The 15,587-nt window shown below is 40.6% G+C and overlaps 1 protein-coding gene across 3 annotated transcripts in view; it reads right to left on the reverse strand.

Annotated features, from left to right (window-relative positions):
* Positions 1–15,587, reverse strand: part of LOC122561661 (laminin subunit beta-4) — a 180,842-nt gene that overhangs the window by 55,431 nt on the left and 109,824 nt on the right. For all 3 annotated transcript variants that reach the window (XM_087999570.1, XM_087999569.1, XM_043713613.2), the window contains exons 17-21: positions 14,684–14,805; positions 10,115–10,235; positions 6,618–6,795; positions 3,732–3,875; positions 1,176–1,407 (exon numbers count right to left, since the gene is read on the reverse strand). In XM_087999570.1, coding sequence (XP_087855696.1) covers positions 1,176–1,407; positions 3,732–3,875; positions 6,618–6,795; positions 10,115–10,235; positions 14,684–14,805 — 797 coding nt within the window. The remainder of the gene's footprint in view (positions 1–1,175; positions 1,408–3,731; positions 3,876–6,617; positions 6,796–10,114; positions 10,236–14,683; positions 14,806–15,587) is intronic.

Here is a 15,587-nt window from a genome sequence, read left to right on the forward strand (position 1 = left end):
TACAGACTCTAATTCTGATGTGCTTGGTGTACAAGATGATTAGGGGTTTAGATAGGGTTGATCGTGAAAACCTTTTTCCACGTATGGGGTCAGCTATTGTGAGGGGGCATAGCTTTAAATTAAGGGGTGGTAGGTATAGGACAGATGTTAGGGGTAGGTTCTTTACTCAGCGAGTCGTAAGTTCATGGAATACCCTGCCAGTAGCAGTGGTGGACTCTCCCTCTTTATGGGCATTTAAGCGGGCATTGGATAGGCATATGGAGGATAGTGGGCTAGTGTAGGTTAGGTGGGCAACATTGAGGGCCAAAGGGCCTGTACTGCGCTGTATTCTTCTATGTTCTATGCTGTGAGCCATACTCCTTTTATATTATGAGGTGCAGGCCAGGCCTATCTCTGCAAGGCAGCCAGCCACAGGGCAGTGCCAAGCATGGGCTCATGATCTGGACTATCCCCCATTGTTAAGAGACATTCTGAAAAACTGAGAACTCTGGGAACGGTGGGAAAAATGAGGGAATTCGGTGCCATTTTGAAAAGCGTCCCAAATCAACCCAAGTCTGCAGATATCCAATACATGATGACAGACCTGGAAATGTTAGGAGCAACAAAACACAGCCCAACAGGGCAATTTATGGACTAGATTTATCCTTTTGGTCCATCTTCCTGCCACAGCCATCATTGTGTGAAGAAACAGAAGCATTTACATTATATCCTACTGGTGGTCAGACACCAGGTTCAGCATTCTAACCTGGTAACTGCTAATAATGGAAACATTTTGATACTAGGATTGAAGTTGGCACAGCTAGAAATGTAACTGTCCAATTGACAGAAATCATATAATACTTTCAGATAGAGTGCAGAAGTAATACAAAGAAACTAGCATAGACCCAGAAAGCCGAATGGCATTTTTCTCTGCACTATACACCACAAAACCATTAGTATACTGAGAGTGACAAAGTCTTGTGCCGTCTGTGCCATTGATAGCGAGCACAGTTTGCTGACCACAGCTTTCTGTGTTATGTGGCATCATTGGCAATGACATTTATATAGTAACTGTGTTTTCCATCACATCCAAAACAATCCACTTACAAGCAGGTACAACTGGCAACGCTGCCCGGATTGCATTTATAATTAATCTTAATCGTTATTAAATCTGCAATAATGTTACAGCTCCATACCGCTCACAGTTATTTCCAGTGGCGAATGCTCTACAGTTCACACAGATTCCTGTTTGAGGATTACAGGATTCCGAATGACTATTACACTGACATGGACGACAGGTTGGGAATCCGTAATATCCGGGTCGGCAGTGGTCACAGGCATGGCCAACGGTATTTCTATGGCAACGACATTGTCCAGTTCGCTGATCACAAATTGAATCGATGGCCCCTTGACGGTTACAGTAACAGGCTGGAAGAGGAAAGTTTAACAACATGAACTCAAAGCAAATTCCAATCAATGGAAATAAGAGCAGCAGGAGAAAGTGAGGACTGCAGATTCTGGAGATCAGAGCTGAAAATGTGTTGCTGCGCTTTTCCAGCAACACAAGTAAGGGCAGCACCCAGCTGTAAGAGACCACAATTCAGGTCAAAGTGTGCCTCAGTTCAGCACTCTCTCCCTACAACATTAACCTGTTAAGTTTTTAAATTTGACAACACATCATTTTTCTTTCTAGCCATAAGGGTATTAGAGTCACTGTTAAATTGGCTCAGTCACAAAGCCACTGGTTACACTTGGTGAAAGCCCATGTAACAATTTCACTTTCTATTCAAGGACAACCATAAAACATTAATGCTTACCAGGTCTTACCATTGAATAAAATAACACAAGAGGGCAGGCTTTACTATCCTACAGTAATTTTTCAGCTGAAAGAAAACCAATTTTGTTTACGCTAAGAGCTTTACTTGATTCAGATTTGCCAGCATTGATTTTTAATACATGGTTCAATTCTATTTTTTTCTAAAAGAATTCTCTAGTAGGGATAGAATAAATTCTGTAGTAAGAATATCTCACAAGAGAAAAAAAAATCTCCAAAAATCTAATTTATAACATTAACCATAATTTCAAACGAGTGGTCATGATATAGAAATGCATGGTGTAAGCTGCAGGAATTGAAAAATCGATCATTCTAAAGAGCGCATTTTCATTGTGTTTTGACCTCTTCCAATATAACACATTTGTACTGTACTGTACCTGTAGATAAATGAGGAAGATCCTTGCCTTTAGCCAATGGATGAATCCACCATTAAGGGAATCCAAGAGCTGGATCTTGGAAATTCTAGGTAACTTGTTTCAACATTATCAGGGGCAGCAGTGCCAGTACAGTAGCAGCAAGCAGCCACAATATAGACTTGTAGTGAAGTGAATTGGACAATAATGAATCATTATGAAAAATGTCTCAAAGCAATGAAAGTTCTCATTTTATTCTCACACTTAAACTCATTTTTGAGTGAACTTTAAAAAATGAAGCAGATTTTGTATAGTTTGGGGAAGTATCAAGAGCCAGTTTTATCATGTTCATTTCCTTCTTCAGTGCATTTTACACAAATGAATAATCTGATTGCAAACTGTTGGTGCACTGCAAGCACCATCTCAGTAAAGACCGCAGTGAGGGGTTTATCTTTAAAGAAAGAACACATGGTGTATGAGAGGGATGCTTGTAAATAATTGAGTGCAAATCAATAGACAAACAGTGTACCACTGGGATAATGAATTACAGTGTCTCTCAGACTGATAACGAAAACAATCTACTGCTATCCAACCTAACGTCACGAGGAATAAATTGTAAAATGAGACAAGGTAAAATGCATTTGTGCAATCATAGTTGCTGACTCATATTTGCAAAAAGCTGTTACGTTATAAATAAAGAATTGGAATTGACGGTGGCAGAATGGTTGGATCAGTGACTGTATTTAAAGCTGGAATGGACAAATCTTTGTTCTTTCAGGGGGTCAAGAAATGTGTGGAATGGATGGAAAAGTGGAGTTCAAACAATAAGATCACCAATAATTGTACCAAGTGGTGGAAGAGGCTAGAGAGACCTTACAATATACTCCTGCTCCTTTCTCTGTGTTCTCATATGAACAGATTGATCGCAAGGTAATTTATTCAAAATAAATGATTTGCAGGTTTAGACTCTAAATCAGACCATAAAGATGCACCATCCTCATAATTTTATGGAAACAAGAAATAATATTCTACAGGAAATAAACAGAAAATGGAATGCATCAAATAATAGGTGTGAGGTACATGATAGCAATTGGACTGTGTATTTAAGGAAATATGCCAAATATAAAGTTATTTTAGTTTGACAGGAAGCTGTGTCAGTTACATTCTGCTGAACTTACACAAAAACCGCTGCTAAACAGTTAATATCTTCAGGAAAACTTACCAGCAGGAACAGAAAAAGTTAATCTTTACCATAACACAAGGAGAACAATAAAAATAACAATCATTTTGCTGAGAACTGATCTTTGTAAGTACTGGAAATCCTTGCAGCTTGAAAGGTTTATGGATTGTTAGATGAAGTTCTGTACTATTTAATAATTTTAGTGTATGATGGAACTGAAACAAGCTAAAATAAGAAAATGGTTTGAAAGTGAATATTCTACACTTATACAATTACAAATGTTAAATAATGAACATTTGTATATACTATATAACCATTAAAAATATGAACCAAACTTGCCTTTTATTAATCATTCCCATTCAGCCTGCATGAATAACTGACTTACGTGAACAGCTATTGGCACCAAATCCATAAAATCCTGGTGCACAGGAATCACAGCATCGTCCAATCACACCAGGCTTGCACTGGCATTGGCCACCAAACTTGCTGCATATTCGACTGATTGATCCCTGAGGATTGCAGCAACAGGCTGCAGAATGTACATAAGAAACTCCAATCAGTTAGCAGACAATGTACATAATTATACAAAAATAGATTCCATTAGGTCTATAGTCTGAAAATTCAGACCAAATTATAGCACCTAATAATGTTACATATTTCATTAATTCCACCCATCTCATTTTCACGCTTTATAATGAAGCACTGAGGTCACTCTTAACTCAATGCAATATTGGGGAATAATGCAAGGGTAAGGTGCAAGGACAACAGTTGGTGTAATTTCATGGGTTTCCCACTTAGTAAGTTAAGGTAAATCGACTCCCCATGGCCCCCATCAGGTCAACCAGATCTTGCTTACAAAATGGGAGAGGGCTTTCACTTGCGCAATGATAGCTCTGCACTGCTACTTTTCCTCATGTGTGATATTACATAGTAAGCACCTGGTTGACAATGTAGCCAAGAGTAATCCTATCTTTGCTAAGCACGCATATGTGCACAGAGATCAGGAATGAGGATGCTTGCTAATTTATCCCTTCCTTTGTTCAGACCAGGGATAGTCTGGTGAATTCAGTAGGAGACAGTGAGGTCTATAGATGCTTGAGATTAGAGCTGAGTGTGTTGCTGGAAAAGCACAGCAGATCAGGAATTCCACATGAAGGGTTCCGGCCCGAAACATCGATTTTCCTGCTCCTCGGATGCTGCCTGCCGTGCTCTTCCAGAAACACACTCTCAACTGAAATCAGCAGGATTCTACTTCACATCTACTGCTCTGTTTAATTTTATCCTTTTTAAAAATTCACTTAGAAATGCAAGCCTTGCTGATTTTTTCCCCCTAGATTAGATTCAATTCCCTACGGTACGGAAACAGGCCATTTGGCCCAACAAGTCCACACCGACCCTTCAAAGAGTAACCCAGCCAGACCCATTTTCCTCTGGCTAATGCGATAGGCAATTTACCACGGCCAATTCATCTGGCCTGCACATCTTTGAACTGTGGGAGGAAACCCACACAGACATGGGGAGAATGTGCAAATTCCACCTAGACAGTCGCTGGAGGCTGGAATTGAACCCAGGTCCATGGGGCTGTGAGGCAGCACTGCTAACCACTGAGCCACCATGCCACTCCTGACATGCAAGTTTATCTACTTGTTGTGCTGTGTATCTTGAACCTTGCTTCAGCAGCCAAATTGACATAAATATACAATGCAATGTTGACAATTTTTATCAGTCTTATTCAGGATTGTAAATTGTTCAGTATCATTTCACCAGATTGCCAGTTAAATCTATTGACACAGTATTCAAACAATGTTTTTTGAGAAATCGGAATGGTTTTGCAGTTCATGAATTAAATGAGAAGGTGATGGTTTAGTGATATTATCACTAAAACTGTTAATCCAGCGACTCAGGTAATCTGGGGACAGGGATTCAAGTCCCGCATGGTAGATGGTGGAATTTGAATTCAATAAAAAATCTGGAATTCACAGTCTAACAATGACCATGAATCCATTGTCAGAAAAAAACCATCTGGTTCACTAATATTCTTTACAAAAGGAAACTGCCATCCTTGCCTGGTCTGGCCTACATCTGACTCCATACCCACAGCAATGTGGTTGACCCTTAACTGCCCTCAGGGCAATAAATGCTGGCCTGCCCAGTGACACTCCCATCCTGTTAATGAATTTAAAAAGAGTATGTTATTAAATATGAAGCTGTCACTGTGTTTCTCTGTGCAAGGACTGGGATGCTAATGTCAACTAAGAAAGCATCAAAGATACTCTCTATTATTATCGGGGCTAATGCTGGATGCTGGCAAGGACATCTTTGCATCTGATTAAGTCAGTTTTGCTCAGTACAGCTATCTTCAAGTTAGCAATGAGGATCTTGTGGTGCAGTGGTAGTGTGTCTACCAGTAGGTCAGAAGGCTTTGATTCCAGTCTTATCTGCTCCAAAGACATGTCATAACATCTCTGAACAGATTGACTAGATTAGTAAGTTGATCAGTGCATATTTAGATCTAAATACATAGGGAGGTCACAGTGTAGTGGTACTGTCACTCGACTTGTAATCCAGGCTAATGTTCTGAGGATGTGGATTTGAACCCTACAATGGTAGATTATGAAATTTAAATTTAATTTTAAAAATAGAGTGCATGATTAAACAGCCAGTCTAACAGGACCATGTAACAATTGTCTAAAACTAGGGGGCATAGCCACAAAATAATGGGGAACCGATTTAGGACCGAGTTGAGGAAGAACTTCTTCACTCAAAAGACTGTGAATCTGTGGAATTCCCTGCCCAGTGAAGCAATAGAGGCTGCCTCATTGAATGTTTTTAAGGCAAAGATAGATAGAGTTTTGAACTGTAAAGGAATTAAACGTGATGATAAGCAGGTGAGTAAGTGGAGCTGAGTCTATGAAAAGATCAGCCATGATCTTATTAAAAGACAGAGAAGGCTCAAGGGGCCAGATGGGCTAGTCCTGCTCCTATTTCCTATGGTCTTATTGTCAATTGTCATTTAAAAAATGGTCACTTATGTCCTTTAGGGAAGAAAATCTGCCTTCCTTACCTTGTCTGGTCTACATGTGATTCCAAACCCATAGCCGTGTGGTTGAGTCTTAAATCATCTCTGGGCAATTCGGAATGGATAATAATTAAAGGCTTGGCCAGCGATGCTCACATCCCAAGGGAGAAGTAAAAGTATGATGGCCTTTTTCTTTAGTGTTTAGAACTCGTATAATTTGAATTTTTCTCTCTCTGGACCTCTAATACTCACGGATAGCTCCATTGTGGATCCGAGCAGACATACTGGCAATGAGTCTCTCACATACTTCTGGTATTGTCTGAGGTACCACTTGATAGGCAGCATCGACACATCGATATCGTCTGTACTCATCCAAATCTGTTTTACTGTTGAAATCCTCCAGAGAGTTAATCATTGGAATCAGACCTAGCTAAAGACAAAAGAAATAAAAATCTCATTAATTATCCAAATGTGCTCAGTGACTTGTGCAGCAGGTCTGTGAGGGAGTGGGCGTACTGTATACCCCCATGTAACATGGTGGAGTGCAGTGCACTGTTAGCAAGCTCTGTGTACCAATCCTGGTTAACAATAACAATCCTATGGCACTAACCTAAGTAATCCTTAACTAGGATGCTTTGGTGGCTGAATTTGTGCCGATCTCCAAGGAAGCTGGTTGTAATTATCCCAGTCCGTAAACATTGGTGGAAATGTTACACAGGGTGGCGTCTTCAGTTCAGCTATCATTAGCTGCTTCATTAATGGTCTGGCCTCTATAAAGTCAGGCAGAGTAGTTTGTTGATGATTGGTCCGTTTAGAATAAATTATTCTAGACTCTCTGTGTGGCCAGACTGGGCAACATGCAAACATAAGCTCCTAAGCAGCAACTGTATTGGAGCCATATCTAAGTGTCAGGCAATTTGCCTTTCCAACAAGAGGGAACCCAACTGCCTCTCCACGACATTCAATGGTAATGTTATTTTACAATCTCTTATTATCAATGTTTAGGGCCATTATTGACCAAAAACTTAACTAAACAATCATTTAAACACCATGCAAGGAGGCCTGATGCTGAGCATTCTCTGGTGAGTAACAACTCCTGACACACAAATCCTTGACACTACCTACAAACTATCCTGAGAATGACAAAAGACAATTATTTTTTTAACATGCCAGTAATTGACAAAGAGACAAAGGTAGGTAAGGACCTGGAAACAATCATTATTAAGGAAGAGGTAGTGTTGGGCAAGGTAATGGAGCTAAGAATAGACAAGTCTCCTGGCCCTGATGGAATGCATCCCAAGGTACTAAAATAGATGGTGGGAGAAATAGCATGTGCAGGTGTGGTAATTTTCCAAAATTTGCTGGATTCTGGGGCAGTCCCAGGAGATTGGAAACAATACATGTGACACCACTGTTTAAAAAGAGAGGTAGACAAAAGATGGGGAATTATAGACCAGTTAGCTTAACCTCTGCAGTGGGGAAGATGCTTAAGTCTATTAACAAGGAAGAAATAGCAAGGGATCTCAATGGAAATTGTCCCATTGGGCATACACAGCATGAAGAGCAGAACATGCTTAACTAATCTTTTGGAATTCTATGAAGACATTATGAGCAAAGTGGCAAGGATTTGCATGTCAGGAGTTGTTACTCGCCAGCGAATGCTCAGCATCAGGCCTCCTTGCATGGTGTTTAAGTGATTGTTTAGTTAAGTTTTTGGTCAATAATAGCCCTGAATATTGATAATAAGTGATTGTAAAGTAGCATTACCATTGAATGTCGTGAAGAGGTAGTTGGGTTCCCTCTTGTTGAAAAAGCAAATTGCCTGTGGATGTGATGTACCTAGATTTCCAAAATGCCTTTGACAACGTGTCGCACATGAGGCTGCTGCATAAGATAAGAATGCATGGTGTTAGGGGTAGAGCATTAGCATTGGTTACTAACAGGAAGCAAAGAGTGGGGATAAATGAGTGCTATTTGGCTGGCAATCAGTGACTAGTGGTGTGCCTCAGTGATCGGTGTTGGGACCACAATTATTCACAACTTAAATAGATGATTTGGAGTTGGGAACCACATGTCCGTTTTCAAAATTTACGGATTAAACTAAGCTGAGTGGCAGAGCAAAGTGTGCAGACGACTGTGAAACTTTGCAGAGGAACATAGATACATTGAGTGAGTGGGCAAAGGTCTAGCAGATGGAGTACAATGTAAATAAATGTGAAGTCATACATTTTGGTAGGAATAATAATAATAAAAAGAATTATTACTTGAATGGTAAAATGTTGCAGCATGCTGCTCTGCAGAGGGACCTGGCTGTCCTTGTGCATGAATCACAGATGGTTGGTTTGCAAGTACAACAGATAATTAGGAAGGCAAATGGAATTTTGTCCTTTATTGCGAAAGAGATTGCCTTTAAAAGCAGGGAGGTTATGTTGCAGCTGTACAAGACCACACCTGGAGTACTGAGTGCAATTTTGGTTTCCTTACTTGAGAAAGGATGTACTGGCACTAAAAGGGGTGCAGAGGAGGTTCACTAGGTTGATTTCAGAGTTGAGGGGGTTGGCTTATGTGGAGAGATCGAGTAGACTGGGATTATATTCATTGGAATTCAGAAGAATGAGGAGGGACCTTAGAGAAACATAGAAAATAATGAAGGGAATAGATAAGATAGAAGCAGAGAGATTGATTCCACTGGTGGGTGAAACTAGGAAAAGAAAGAGGGCATAGCCTCAAGGTTAGAGTGAACAGATTTAGGATTGAATTGAGAAGGAACTTCTTCACCCAGAGGGTTGTTAATCTATGGAATTCCTTGCCCAGGGAAGTACTTGATGCTACTTTAGTAAGCATTTTTAAAGCTAAGACAGATTATGATTTGAACAAGAAAGGAATTAAGGGTTACAGTGAGAGTGTGGGTAAGTGAATCTAAGTCGATGATCTTATTGAATGGTGGAGCAGACTTGAAGGGTCAGACGGCCTAATCCTGCTCCTAGTTCTTATATTCTTATGGTTTTCTAATAGAAATTGAACAACCAATCTAAGAATGGTGTTTCTAATGCCACATTCTTCTTCTCGAACTAAATATGAAATGTAAAACTGGTGGACATGTCTATTGGATTACAATTCACATGACAAATGGATTAGATAATTAATGAGGTTCTTGGAAAATTCAATTAATCTTCAAAATATTCAATTTCTTGGTGTATAATTTTTAGATGGATTGATAAGCAATTCACGTGAATCCACAAGTTTTCTCTTCCAATTGATTAATATTACATGGCAAGTAATGTCCTTTTATTGCCAAGCTAAACACCTGAATATTTTCCTTATTTTATTTATTTAATGAGCTTGAATTTCTGGTAATAACAATCGAATAGCTCAGCTTAAGAGCTAACTGAGTTTATTATAAATGATTTCACAGCGTTCCAATATACTGTGTAAACAACAACGTTCAATTACTTAAATAGCAAATACTTTACTGTGTATATCATCCCTTCTGTTATTGATGCCTCTTTTTAAAAGGAAATTAAGCTGAGTTATCACACAACTCTTCGGTCATCCCATCTTGAGGAGGGCATCAATCCCTGATCTTTTGGCATGGAGATAGGGACACTAGCACTGTACCACAAGACCATGGTATCTGTGATTCTTGGTAATGTGTTCAGTGTCACCAGAATTGAAAATAACCGGTACTATGATAGTGCTACTTTATGAATACACCTTAAATTGCAACAAGAAGATTTAACTTTGCTTACAGAATCAATCAAGATGTGATCGCTGAACTGATTGTTCGGAGTAGGCAATGAATGGAAGTAAATCTCCACAATATACTGTACTGAGGGCTCCAGGCAAATTGGAATATGAAGAAATGTGATCCTGTTTAAGAAGAAACACAAAGCTATTATTGTAGCATAATACATATGAAAATATTGCTAAGTATTTATTATGACTAGCCATGCAGTATAAACAATCTCATTCTTCACTGGGTTATTCTTTCTGTAAGAACGTTTTTTTAAAAATATACTTTTCAACTCACTGTATTGGCTCACAGTAACTTAGAAGACTCATATCTCAGCCATTCTTTGATATGTCCACAATGTTAATTAGCATACATGGATAATCCTGTTAATGTTGTACTCAATGGCAACTGACACTATTCTGTCATTCCATAATACTGAGTGCAAATGTCTGCTGCTCACCTTAATTCAATGAATGATCACAATAATCAATGGAAATGGTTTATTTTATAAAGTCCAGCAAATTAAAACCATCCAGAGACATTGTGATGCTGTGTGCTTTCTCTGTCTATAATGACACTAAGCTGCTTATTGAATAGAATCTTGGTCAAGAATGTTCAATATGAGCTGATAAATATAGGGACACTCATTTCATGCTTATGAGGGGATACAACAAAAAAAGAGGAAGCAGAAGACTTGTGTTCAGCATTGTCTCCAGCGGTTGTTGGATGACAACAGACAAACCGTGATCTTTCCTCTGGGGAAAGTGTTTCATCACCAGAGATTCAGAAGGTAATTGTTAATGCTGCAAAGATCAACATTTCAGGTGATATTTGGGCATGAGAGCACTCCAGAGGCAGAAATAACATGAGGCTTTATTCTGTGGAGATTTTAAGAGTTGATATAATTGAAGAATAATACATAATTGATACATTGAATTGAAATGACAAACTAATCTGTATGGCAGGGCTCCCCAAAGCAAAGCCCAATGGATTGTGAGCTCAAACGTTGTGGTTGCAAACTGCAAGGCAGCAATATAAACTTTCTTACCAAGTGAAGATAGTGGGGAGTGGAGTTAGGGCTCTAAGATATCCAAACAGCCTGAGTGTTTCTTTTTAATATGGAAGAGGAGTGGTGCTTCTTTGGAGGAGTAAATTACTGCAGATGCTGCAATCTGCACTGAAAACCAAAAATGTAGGAAATCACAGTGGGTTGGGCAACTTCATGGAGAGAGAGCAGGCTAACATTTCAAGTCTAGATAACCCATCAGAGTTGCTTTGGGTTGCATATGGAAATTTTGGGCTAATGAATAAGAGACCCTTTCAAAGTGGTTCTCAAAGCTGTACTTGGCAGCAACATGGTGTCAGCAGGCTGCTGTGCAATCTCCCACTGTCCTGTTTACTAACCTGCCTGTGAAAGAAATCAGCTGCCTCTATAACAGGTAAGCAGACAACTAACTCAGCAAGAATCATTTGAAAACACTTTTATAACTAGAATGTTTTTAACAATTCTAGCGTTCTGAGTTACATCTTCAGGATTTTAACTGCTAATGGCCATCCGGTGGGGATCATATTGGGGTTGGTAATTTTAATTTTTATCACGATGAAAAACAAGTAGTCAGCCAGCTATCTGTGTTAAATCCCACTGGATTTCATTCTATAATCTACTGCATACTGGGGGCTAGCTTGGATCATCATTTCTGCACTGGTCCAAAGAATAACCACTGACATGACCACCAAAATAGTGTGGACATTTATCTTAGCTAAATCCAAATATGATTTGTTGAAAAGACAGTGAAATACAGCTGCGGATGTAAGAGAGACACTCACCTACAGATATCACACCTACAGATGTGAAGGGAATTTCAAACACCAGCCTTCAAAGAGGGAGAAGAGGCAAGCCAAAACAGGCTGGAGTTTGATCACACTGTGGCTACAAAGATAACATGGGGCTGATGCCTCCCTGCACAACTGCAAGCCACAGCCACGGTCGGATTATATCCCAAACTGCAGACTTAAATGAGTGGAATCTTCCCAGACCCTGAATGACGTGGTATTGGCAAAAAAATAGGGAAAGTTGTGTGAGATGCCCAGTGAGGAGCTTCTTAACATTGAGGGCAAGAAATCCCATTTTCCAACTGTAGCATTTGGAAGCAGGTGGACCTCATTGATTACAAGGTTCTTGTTAAAAACACCAGGTTATAGTCCAACAGGTTTATTTGGAGGCACTAGCTTTCAAACTCAGGTGATTGTGAAGCAGGACCGTAAGACACCTGATGAAGAAGCAGCACTTTGAAAACTAGTGCTTCCAAATAAACCTGTTGGACTATAACTTGGTATGATGTGATTTTTAATTTTGTCCACCCCAGTCCAACACCAGCACCTCCAAATACAAGGTTCTTGATTGGGTTGTTAACCTGGACCAATCAGGAAATCCATGGCTGACCGATAGAACCAGGAGAACGCCCTCATCCACCGTCCGGACACGCTTTGGCGTGCCCATTTGCCACCAGGCGGTGGGGATCCCCAGTGGAGGGCTCTCTACGCGGGAGTCCTCCCCCTTTCTCTCGGGGATCTGGGGTGGAGGGTGCTGCACGCAGCAGTCCCCTGCAACCGCAGATTGCGGTGATTCACGGACTCCCAGCCCAACTGCTTGTTCTGTGGCGCTGTGGAGTCCATGGACCATGTATATATTGGGTGTGGGCGTTTGCACTCCCTTTTTGATTTTCTGAAAAACCTTCTCCTCTGTTTTTGGCTGCACTTCAGTCCCACGCTCCTGATCTTTGGGCACCCGGTACGGAGGAGAGAGGGCAGGTCTGAAGACCTCCTCGTGGGTCTGCTCCTGGGCCTGGCCAAACTGGCCAGCAACAGGTCCAGGCAGCGGGCCGTGGAGGGGGTCGTTAGGGCCGACTGCTTGCCCCTCTTCCGCGGTTACGTTAGAGCCCGGGTGTCCTTGGAGAAGGAGCACGCGGTGTCGACCAAAACCCTGGAGTTGTTCAGGGAGAGGTGGGCGCCGCAGGGAGTGGAGTGCATCATTTCTCCCTCCAACTCTATTTTGATTTAGTCCCTACCCTCCCCTTCACTGTTTTTGATCACATAGCACTGCCCTTTGATGTGAAGGGCAGTGCTTGTCACTGGCCACCCGGGTGTTTTCCTATCTTCCTGGTGGTGGAAATTGAATAAAGATTCATGCACTTTGTGTCTTTCACTGTGTCTCACACGTATACACACACACCATGGGTGCTGGGGATAAAATAAGCTCAGAAAAAAAAAGAAAAAAAAAAGAAAAAAATAGAACCAGGAGAATTTCTCCCTCCAACTCCATTTTGATTTAGTCCCTCCCCTCCCCTTCACTGTTTTGATCACACAGCACTGCCTTTTGATGTGATCCAGTCAGCGAAAAAAAAAAAAGCAGGGAATTAAGGGCAGTGCTTGTCACTGGCCACCGGGTGTTTTCCTATCTTCCTAGTGGTGGAATTTGAATAAAGATTCGTGCACTTTGTGTCTTTCACTGTGTCTCACACCTGCACACACACACCATGGGTGCTGGGGAAAAAAAATAATAAGCACTACCGCAGTTAGGCGGTAGTGTGGGGGTTAAATAAAAAAAATAATAAGAAAAAACAAAACAGGAGATTACGTTAGAGCCCGGGTGTCCTTGGAGAAGGAGCACGCGGTAAAGAAAAAAAAAATAGAACCAGGAGAATTTCTCCCTCCAACTCCATTTTGATTTAGTTCCTACCCTCCCCTTCACTGTTTTGATCACACAGCACTGCCCTTTGATGTGAAGGGCAGTGCTTGTCACTGGCCACTCGGGTGTTTTCCTATCTTCCTGGTGGTGGAATTTGAATAAAGATTCATGCACTTTGTGTCTTTCACTGTGTCTCACACCTGCACACACACACCATGGGTGCTGGGGAAAAAAATAAGCACTACTGCACTTAGGTGGTAGTGTGGGGATAAAAAAAAAGTAAAAAAAAGAACAGGAGATTTCACCAACACCCTAAAAGAAAAGAACCAGGAGATTGGAATCGTTTCAGTTGAGGATTGACTCTGAGTTGGCTTGCCACACCCAGTGTACTGTGCACTAGTAAATAAAGGGTGACTTGGTGACAGGACACTGGCCTGTGTGAAGTTATCTCACCAACTTACTGTTGAAAGTGAGACAAGATTCTCACTAGTTAGCAAAGTGAAACCCAGGTACATGTATTAACATCTCATTATTAGTTAATCTCATCTCATTAATATGCAATTTTCCATTCTCCAACTCATCAGATGGAAATTAGAAGGTGATAATTGCTGACATCAAAGTTCAAGTGGTTACCAGGTGCCTGCAGTTTACCAGACACTCATCCAGTCCTCCATCTTGGATAACAGGCACTAAATCTTGGGGCACATACACCCCCTGATCTTGGAATTCACCATGTGTCAGCCTCAAGGAGGGAATTCCAAGTTAAAATAGCTTCTACTATAGCTTATAAGAAAATCCCATTTTTATCTGGTGCATCCTAAGAGGCATTAATACTTAACAAAAAATATGCAATGTAACCTTGAAAGAGCGGCTGAGTTATTTGCTGTTTGATCTCACCTGGAGGTAGCTGGCAAGGTAACTGTATTAGGCTCCCGTGAGGGCAGGTTATTGCGGCACTGGCTATTACTTGGTTGATTTGTTGGCCAAACTTGAATACTGGCCATCCAGTCACCTGCTGACTGCACCGTGGAATGGAAACATACAGTCATTTAGTTTACAAATAAGTAGCACTTTTGATTTTATTTGTACTGTAAGAAACCTCAATGGGACATCCTTGAATCGAAGAAAGAAAAAAAAATCATAATTAGGTAAAGTCAAGTTCAGGTTTTAAACATGGTCATTGTAAGAGGGGAAAAGACTGAAGAGAGTGTCAGAATGTATATGGTAGTGACAGATTGAGAATCCCAATCAATGAAAAGAGACACAAAATGAAACGATCTTTGTAGTGAGTTAAACACAACTTATTAACATGAAGGATGAAGGAAGAGCTTGAAGAGTAGGTATTTTGCTTTATAAGCTACTATGATTCTGTTTGTCTCATGATATGCCAAATTACTTTCTGTTTTCTGTGATTCTTGAAATCTTCAATATAAAATGGTGCATTTGCAGAATTGGAAAAGAAAAAGGAGGTCCCAACGAGTACTTTGCCGAAAGCAAAGTCCCAGGTAGACATGCTCGTGAAGAAGGCATTTGGTATGCTTGCTTTTATTGGTCAGAACATTGAGTACAGGAGTTGTGGCTGTACAAGAAATTGGTTAAGCCACTTTTGGAATATTGAGTTCAGTTCCGGTCTCTCTCCTATGGGAAGGATGTTGTGAAACTTGAAAGGGTTCAGAAAAGATTTACAAGGATGTTGCCAGGGTTGGAAGGTTTGAACTATAGGGAGAGACTGAATAGACTGGGGCTATTTTCTCTGGAGCGCCAGAGTCTGAGGATGATTTTATAGACGTTTATAAAATCA

This window comes from Chiloscyllium plagiosum, unplaced genomic scaffold (genome assembly GCF_037043375.1).
Source record: "Chiloscyllium plagiosum isolate Xiang-an unplaced genomic scaffold, Cpla_swu_hap1 HiC_scaffold_23, whole genome shotgun sequence".
Classification (NCBI taxonomy): Eukaryota; Metazoa; Chordata; class Chondrichthyes; order Orectolobiformes; family Hemiscylliidae; genus Chiloscyllium; species Chiloscyllium plagiosum.